Genomic DNA, 9091 nt, shown 5'->3' with positions numbered 1-9091 from the left:
TGGGCAAAAATAGCTTTATAGCAGTAACAACTAACCAGTCGTGGAAATTCACTCTCCAGAAGAAACCCTAATTCTCCGTAAGTAATTAATCACATCAGTTTTTTCTTCCAATTTCTCTTAGTAAAAAATACTACATGGATATTATTTTTCTAATTTATATTTTCTTGTTTGATTGTAGCGTTTTGAAGAAGTGGATTTTGGTGATAAAAGAAGATGCCAGACACCCAAGCTCTCGTCAATGATTTTCTTAACAAGCTTAAAAAACGGTGAAGTATTTCATTTGATTTCCATTTCATATGAATTTTAGAATGAAAAAAAATATAGGAATGAACTTTTTTTTTGCTTGTGTGGGGTGGTTGGGCAGTAAGATTGAGGGTTCACAAGCAACAGCGAAGCAGACAGCGGAACTTCTTCGCTCAGTGATTTCTCAAACTCGTGTGCCTTATACGAACCAGGCTGCTGCTTTGATTCAATCGGTTAAAGTTGTTGGAGAACGACTAATTGCTGCAAATCCTGTCGGTATGACGGCCTTTACCTTTTGGGTTAATTTGGTTTTGCTGTTTATTTTTGAAAATTTGTGGTTTGTATTTGATTTCGTTTTCGCTTACGCCTTGTTGCTTATAAGTTGCTTATAAGGAAACTGTTGGCAGATATTGGTTTAGAGCATTGAAACATTTGATAATTATAGGAGTATGCCTAAGAATTGTAATTTTTTTGGGGGACACTGTTGTTATGCGTACAATTCTGTTTGTCTTTTTAGCTAGGAAATGAGTAATGGGCCAGTGTTTTGTATACCCCCAAACTGTAATGCGAACTGAAAATTTTATCCCCATAATTTTTCCTTGTGATGTCTTACATTTTATGATCCTGTTCAGTCCGACTAAAGAAGTTGCATAAAAAGCAACGTTAAAGTAAGTTTTTGAAAGAAAAAAAAGGCATTGCATTGAATTAATTGTATTTCTAATAGCTTGTAATACATTTGCTTTGTCTGTAAATTCCATATAAAATTATTGGCTTCTCAATTCTCATTGATGTTTTTTTCAGAATTTTAAGTTTTTTATTTTCCGGTTTAGTTACGAGGTAACATATTTTCGTGTAAGCACTTTTTTTTCTATATTTGTCCTTCTGGAGTAGGGAAGTTGCTCAGAAAGTTGGGTCGAACATGCACTATAACTCCTAGTAATTGTTGATACTTGTGCTTTGGTATTCTATGTTAATAGTGTATGCATGTGATGGCAGAGCTTGCTGTGGGTAATGTTGTGAGGCGTGTTTTGCACATTATCAGAGAGGAAGATCTTTCTCTGACAACAGCTGCTATGGCTGGAGTGAACTTGTCAGCAGTAAGTGACGATGAAGATGATGCTGATGGAGACAACCAACCAGTACTATCAGCTGCTGCCATTGCTGCTGCTTCTAGAAGCACTTTGCGTCCACCTTCCTTGCAAACACTACTTGAGGATGTGCCCAACTCTGCAGCAGTCCCTCATACTTCTTCTTCTGGCGGAGATTCTGAAGGAAAAAGCAAATGTGAACTCTTGCTCCAGACACTTGATCTATCTGCATTGCGATTGATGAAACGAGATTTTAATTTTTCTGATATTCACTGAGATTATTGTCTGGAAAAAGTGTTGATTTATGCAAAACTGACTTCTTATGGTCATAAGTCATAACTGATAATCTTGTGATATGAAATCTCATAGTATTATTATATATTATCTGAGTATTTATATTTAAGGGTTTTTTTTCCTTTGCAGCTGCCGACAAAAGTTCTAGAAGTCGGAAGCTGAAGCATGATGTCATTGAAGCAGTCAATGAACTTATTCAAGACATTAGCACTTGCCATGAACAGATTGCTGAGCAAGCAGTAGAGCATATACATCAAAAGTATCTTTTCTGACTGAAGCTTTTCTATTTTCTTTAGTTGTCTCTGAATCGTAACACTGCTTACTCATTGATTAGTCTTTTGAGTAAACTAAATTATATATTATAGTCTAAGGTTATTTGAATTTACTTTAAACTAGAGACTCCTACTGTCTCCCCCTCCTTAAGTCCCCAAAGAACAGTCTATCTCATGCCCAACCTTCCTTATCTATGCGCGTCGTTTCCAGTAGTTTATTTTGTTTATTTTCCATGATTTGTCGAGGTTTGAAACACTTTGACCTGAATGTGTTCTGACATTGTTTTCTACCTATGATTTATTTCACACATTAACTTACTCTATTACTGATAATATTTACAACATATTGTCAGCGAGGTGATATTAACTTTAGGCAGTTCAAGAACCGTGCTGGAATTTCTTTGTGCTGCAAAAGAGAAGAAAAGATCATTTCGAGTATTTGTTGCAGAGGGTGCTCCAAGGTTTGTACTAGTGGCGGAAATGTTTTGCAAGACGAAGACATTTCTTTTAAGCTACTACACTTTTGACATCCTTTCTGTAACAATATTTGTTTTTTCCCCTTAATACTTGGTGTTAACTTAGGTATCAGGGGCATCTTCTTGCAAAAGAATTGGTTACGAGAGGTTTACAGACTACACTAATTACCGACTCTGCAGTTTTTGCCATGATTTCCCGAGTAAACATGGTATGTGAAGTTCATCCTAATTGTTAATGATCTCTGGCACTGTTGGAGCTTCATATGAGATTTTGTAAACATGAAGGTTATTGTTGGAGCTCATGCTGTCATGGCTAATGGTGGGGTCATAGCACCTGTTGGGCTGAACATGGTCGCTCTTGCTGCTCAGAAGCATGCTGTCCCATTTGTTGTTCTCGCTGGCAGTCACAAGGTACTTCAGCATAATTGCTGCCTGACCTCCAAACTTCTAGACATTTTTGTGCAAGAACAAGTGAAACCCCTTTTTTTCTGCTTCAACTTAGATTAACATTTTGTGAACTTATTTATGCCTCTATGATGGTATGAATTTTTGTTTTTTATGTTGTTCCTTTTTTTAATTAAATGAGTTAATATTGATTGCTTGAGGTGTCATTGCATGTGATTAATAGGATAGAATTTGAGAGGGCTATAATAGGAATTAGCACCGTATAGGATTTTTTTTTTAATTTGCTCGATCAGATTGAAGTTATATTGAATCAAAGATAAACAAACAACATGTTGGTTTGATACAGTTTTACAGCAGTACAGGGTAATACTACCTACTATCACACCATAAGCATTGAAGATCTTTTGGTACCTGCTTTAGCCAATGCATCAGCCCAACTATTAGCTTCCATATATACATACATAAATTAGATACCATGATCCATGGATTAAATTTTTCCCCATATCTCCATGGTCTCAGCTTTGGGTTAGAACACCTGGAAAAAGCCACCATCAGATCTCACTTACCTGACAGATTTGAGCACCAAGTGTGTGATGCAGAAGCATTATTATACCTAGTAAAGGGAGGTAAAGAGGGAATAGCATATGTTGGTTGATTGTGGGAGGTGTAATCCTTGTGTTTGAGTTTGACACATAAATTGAAGCCTAGCCATAAGATATTCTTTTTGCTTTAAAAAATAGAGAAGGGAAGATGTGGGTAAGTTCTGCTATCTGCCAGTTTCCGTTATATTTGGTGGTTCATGCATACCTTGTGAGCATGCTTGCTTGTAAGCCTTCCAATACTTGTTTTAAAAAAAGGGGGGGGGGTGGAGTTCCCAAGTATTATTACCTCTAAGCGACCCAGATCTGCCCAAGGTGATTGGTGCTTGTTTTGTTGCATGTTAACAAGGGAATGATCTAATTGTACTGCATGTCTCATCTAGATTTGCACAATTGCATGCCAGTCAATTCATTAGTAAGTCAGGATCTTAAGACCTTCTGAGTGTTTGTTTTCTAGCTTTTTTTCAGGCACTTTTTTTTCCTTAACACGTTCACCTTGTTACTTCCTTACTTTAGATCTAGACATCTAATTTGAGAGTAAACTTTTAAATTAAGTTTTCAGGCTTGAAGAATGAAAATAATAGGATCTAGTTCTTGAGATTGAGCTTCATTCCAAATAAATCAACAAAATTGCATAAAATGCCTGCTACTCAGCTGACTTGAGGATGGTCAGAGAAATGACCAAAAAATTTAAAGGCACCCAGATGGTGTCAGTGCTTGCTGATGCAATGATTATAGCATGGTTTCTGTTGTTGTCCCTATTTGGTGAAGTGGCATTGGTGCCCCTCTTCTTCATGTTGTCAACCCAACATTCGATTATGTGCCACCAAAGCTTGTTAGTCTCTTTATAACTGATACGTAAGTTCAACTGGTCTTTATGGAGTTCAAAAGTTCCATTAGTTAGCACTTCTGTTCTTTCCACTCATATTTGATATTTGACATCTGTTGATGTTTACCATTATCTGTTTGATGTTTACCATTTCATTTCAAGTTACCAAATCAATTACTTCTCTGCATTTGGAATATTATTGATCAGTTGATGTAACGTGGGGATGCAATGCAATACATAATCCCTTTTTCTGATTCACATTGATAAAATATTTGCATGTATTTTGGCTTTGATGGTTTAGCCATTTCTAGAAGACCTGGTTTTCATGGTCTGAGTTTTTCTACCCAGTTATCACTGATTGCTACATGTCTTACAGTGGAGGGCATAATCCATCATACATGTACCGCCTGATTGCGGATTATTACTCTGCTGATGATCTTGTAATGCAACGGAGAGCTACTTCGGGGAATTAAGTTTACAGTGCCTAGATATACCAGTAAGTGCTTTTTCTTCCAATGGAGAAAAATGTTTGATTGTAGAGCTGCTGATTGCACAGCCAAATTTGATGAAATATTTCTGCATCTGAACTTTCAGATTGTTTGTGATGCCTGTACGTGGAGAAATGAAATTCTAGTCAGTGATTACGGAAACTAACAGGTATCGTTGGAGGGAAATTTGTTAAATTGTCGATACGAAAGTGTGGAATCAACTTTGGTAAAACTGGACCATACCATAGAAAAGTCATTTTTTTGTGATTATGGAGAGATGTAGGACCCAGGAAATAGAAATGCAGTGGGAGAAAAGAGAGGAATGGAAGTGAAGGTAACATGTTTATCTTTTATATCGCCATGAAAATTCCTCAACATTCTACTGTATGAGAACTCATGCATGCAAGGAACTATTGTTGTATTACTGTTGACTTGAAACTTAATGGGTGGTGGTACTGGAGATATACCTCCTTTGCATTTTACTTCTAAATTCAGAAATTCCCAGTTTATATATTAAAGAGAAACTATGCTGGCCTTGGAATGATATTCTTATGAATTCAATTAGATTCGCCCAAATTCGGATAACAACTAATCATTACTATTTTTTATTATAATTTTTTTATATTAAATATTCTATGATTTAAATAGAAGAATGGGTCAGCGACTGTTCTTGTTTGATTACGGCTTAGATCAAGCTTTCATTGTTGCTTTACCTATTTTTCATTAGGCTTAAATGTACCCTTGTCCTTTGAATTATACTATTTGTACCAAGTTGTATCTTAAAATATTTTCTGGGATATTTTGTTCCTTAAAGTTCAAATCATTACCTCATTTGTCTTAAACTATTAACTCTGTTAAAAAAAATGTAGATAAAACACATATTTAATTACTCAACTATTCATGAGATTCTATTTTTGATCTTCAAACTTTACACACGCTTTTGTTTTGCCTTCAAAGTATACACTCATAAGTCATAACACCCCTTCCCATCTCTTTCTTCCTCCTCTATTTCCATTGAATCCCGTCTTCCTTTTACTTGAATCAGAGATGGGAAGGGATTTGTATAGTTGGTTTATTTTATTTAAAATTTCCATTTATTTTTATTCTATTTTTTGAAATTAAAAACTAAAAAAATAAATTCAGATAAGATTATAATAAACTCGGATTGGGCCGTTTCAAGTCGGATACTAAATTATAAATTAAAGCTGGAGTCAAGGTCAAAATGGTACATTAACTCTTTTGATAATGGTCATCTTTTTATGAAAAATACAATGGTCATGTTTATACTTATATAAAATTCAATTATTATTATTTCATTCTAATAAAATTTGATACATTCTGTATACATATATAAACTAATACTGTCCCCAATGAACAAAATGCCTTGTCGTTCATCTCAAGGGAATATTTGGCATACTTCATGTTAGTTCATCTCCCAAATCACAAAAATCCAAGAAAAAAATCTGAACATAAAGTGTAAAGAAAATAAAACTTTGATGAATTGTAACCAAATGGCCAAAAAGAATTGGCTTAGAAATGTCTAGGAGAAGAAATAATAAAAATTATACTTCATTTTGGGTGTATCCAATTCCGTTAACAAACTCAAAAGCTTTGAAACTTTCTTCAAATAACTAACAAATTCCCATTTCACTTTGGCTTCAAAGAATCGATTTTCGTGTTGTTTTACTTTCTTTTATTCGTTTGCAGCTGAAAATTTTGCAAAATTCAAGCTTGAGGTCTTTTTGTTTTCAACCAGATCTGTTTATGTTGAAGCTTCAATAAGATCATTAGCTTCTTTTTTTGAATTGGATTGCAATGGATTTGGATGATTTCAGATCAGTCCTTGAAACAGCTGATGTTGATGTGTGGACATTGATTGATACAGCAATTCTGGCAGCTTCTTTAGATCACGGCCAAGAATTGAAGCAAAGGAGAGATGGCATTGTGGAGAGACTCTATGCTACTTCCATTGTTAATGGGTGTAAAACCTGTGATTTTGGTGAGAGATCAAATGGATTTCCAGTTAATAAAGAAGGCAGCCTCCATGAAAGTAAAGGTGGAGAAGGACGAAAAGGGTCACCTTCAAAACCTCAATCGGATAATGAAGATGACGACGTCGACGTGGACCCCTGTGGAGGCTTGTTTGATGATGAACAAAAAAGTGTTCTTGAAATCAAGGAGCTCCTTGAAGCACCTGACCAGGTCTTTGAATCCTTTTGCAATTGCATTGATGGTTTAATACTTTATGGAGTTCGATTTTATTTTTTTTTGTTGCTTTTAACAGTGTGAAGATTCTTTGATTGATTTGCTTCAAAGCTTGGCAGATATGGATATAACATTTCAAGCTCTCAAGGTAATAATTAACCGGAATGTATTCCTTTTTTTATATTATTATTATTGAACTTTCCTCAGTTTCATTCATCACCATTAATTTCATGTTTTGGTTATATCTCAGGAAACTGATATTGGGAGACATGTGAACAAATTTAGGAAGCATTCATCAAATGAAGTTAGGAAAATAGTGAAGCTACTTGTCAGGTTTTAATATTTCAATTTTCATTTTAACTCCAAGAATTAGTGTGCAATACTTACGTTTCATACGTAGTCGGATATATATTCATATTCAATATAATAGCGACATAGTTTCATTGTATATAATATATGTATGAATATTTTATCTTCTTGTTTTAGTTTTGGAAAGAGCAGTTCAAGGGAACTCAGTTATATGATTTGGTTCTTTGTTTTCTTTTTCCAGGAAATGGAAAGAGATTGTAGATAAATGGGTAATGGTTAATCAGCCTGGAGAACTTGAATCTGCTGCCCTAATGGGTAAATCTACTACTAAACTGTAACATGAAGAAGACTTAGCTACAATGCTTTGCCTTTTTATTTATCCAAATTAGTGATCGCATTTGACACTAGTAATAAATGTATAAATATGAAATTGTAATATTTTAAAGATAAAATATTTATGTCAGATACACTTAAAGAAAAAGTATCTATATTTGACACTTAAAGAACATATAGATTTTCAATTCTTGTGAGAATATTTCAAAAGTGAATGTGAATCAGTTAAAAGTGACGATGATTATTGTATGGCGAACAGATGGGGATTCACCACAGGAAAAGCTTCCTCAAAATGGTGGTCAACAGGTAAAATCAATTATAAAATACATAATATTATATATTTTACGTGGAAGTCATTGGAAAATTATTCTTTCCTTTGATCTTTACAACATTCTGCTGTGCTATAGGTTCCTGATTTGGTGTACTCTCCAAATCCGCAAAGTGAGTACAGAATCTGATTCAAAGTTTAATTTGATCTTAATTTCTTTATTTTTTTCTTTAAAAAATCATATTTAATATTCACATTTGACACAAAATATGATGATCTTTAACTTAAAAAGGTTCCTCCTTTTTAATGCTTTTTGGGATGAGAATTGGCAGATGGGAGTAGTGCCTTAGATAAGAATAATTCAGAACCTGAAAGGAAGTTAAAGCCACTCTCACATCATAAAGATCCTCCACAAAATGTGCAGGTATTATTACTACTGCGAAATTAGAACCCCTAAATTAGGATACAAATTCTGTGCCATTTTTAGATACAGCTTCTAAGGATCTTTTAGATGCATGAAAACTATGATACCAAATTAGATGTAAATGCATTCACTAAATCTGGATAGTTTGAATCCAAGTTGGAATAATATAACCTTTGCGGAGATCTTGTAGAGACACAAAGAGCAGAAAGAAAGCAAATTCGACACCGAGAAGCTGGCTTCTGCAAGGAAAAGGCTTCAAGAAAGTTATAAAGAAGCTCAGAATGGTTTGCTTTCATCCCTTCTCTCACAATTTCTTTAAGAATCTTGGAATGCTTCACTTGATGGTGATTGGTTATTTGTATGGTCTTTTTGAAGCCAAAAAGCAAAGAACTGTGCAAGTGATGGACATTCATGAGCTACCAAAAGGTCCAAAACCCAAGAATGCCTTGTTTGCAAAAAACAAGGCAAGTGGTTCTCAAGGGAGGCACTGGTGAGTGATTGGCTTAAGCACATCACACTTCAGGTTTTTTTTTCCCTTCCAACTCTGTTTGTTATCGTTGTATTAGATAGGGTTACTCTGCATAACTTTATAGGTTTTTCGTTATTTTTCTCTTTAGTAGGTTATCCTTCCTGTTTATGGAGATGTAATGAACTACCTATTGATCATCTGAAATTTGATTAATGAATGCAATTTTTGGAATATTTTATGACAATCCAATTTTTTGAACTCGTAATAGGAGCATGTGACCGACACACAGTTGTGGGATATTATGTGTTTGAAATTTACATGCACTGTAAATAACGTAATCCCCTTAGCTTCTTTCTTCCTTTTCTTTTCAGCCACAAGGATTTTGATTC

General features: G+C 34.6%; 2 protein-coding genes across 2 annotated transcripts; both read left to right on the top strand.

Annotated features, from left to right (window-relative positions):
* On the top strand, nt 1-5205 carry LOC120157656 (translation initiation factor eIF-2B subunit beta-like). The gene is made up of 13 exons (XM_039168725.1): nt 1-77; nt 179-266; nt 365-519; nt 1240-1527; nt 1755-1884; nt 2251-2358; nt 2480-2582; nt 2659-2863; nt 3125-3141; nt 3519-3604; nt 4149-4235; nt 4583-4687; nt 4799-5205. Exons 2-12 carry the CDS (start codon nt 214-216, stop codon nt 4677-4679), a joined length of 1329 nt encoding a protein of 442 aa, XP_039024656.1. The 5' UTR covers nt 1-77; nt 179-213; the 3' UTR covers nt 4680-4687; nt 4799-5205.
* Nucleotides 5206-6400: 1195 nt separating this feature from the next.
* On the top strand, nt 6401-8756 carry LOC120157567 (probable mediator of RNA polymerase II transcription subunit 26c). The gene is made up of 9 exons (XM_039168662.1): nt 6401-6896; nt 6979-7047; nt 7150-7232; nt 7450-7523; nt 7801-7847; nt 7949-7982; nt 8142-8233; nt 8424-8517; nt 8609-8756. Exons 1-9 carry the CDS (start codon nt 6510-6512, stop codon nt 8725-8727), a joined length of 999 nt encoding a protein of 332 aa, XP_039024593.1. The 5' UTR covers nt 6401-6509; the 3' UTR covers nt 8728-8756.
* Nucleotides 8757-9091: the final 335 nt, after the last annotated feature.

Source organism: Hibiscus syriacus, unplaced genomic scaffold (assembly GCF_006381635.1).
Source record: "Hibiscus syriacus cultivar Baekdansim isolate YM2019G1 unplaced genomic scaffold, ASM638163v2 tig00111273_pilon, whole genome shotgun sequence".
In the NCBI taxonomy this organism is placed as follows: Eukaryota; Viridiplantae; Streptophyta; class Magnoliopsida; order Malvales; family Malvaceae; genus Hibiscus; species Hibiscus syriacus.
This window is presented reverse-complemented; position numbering and strand designations above follow the sequence as displayed.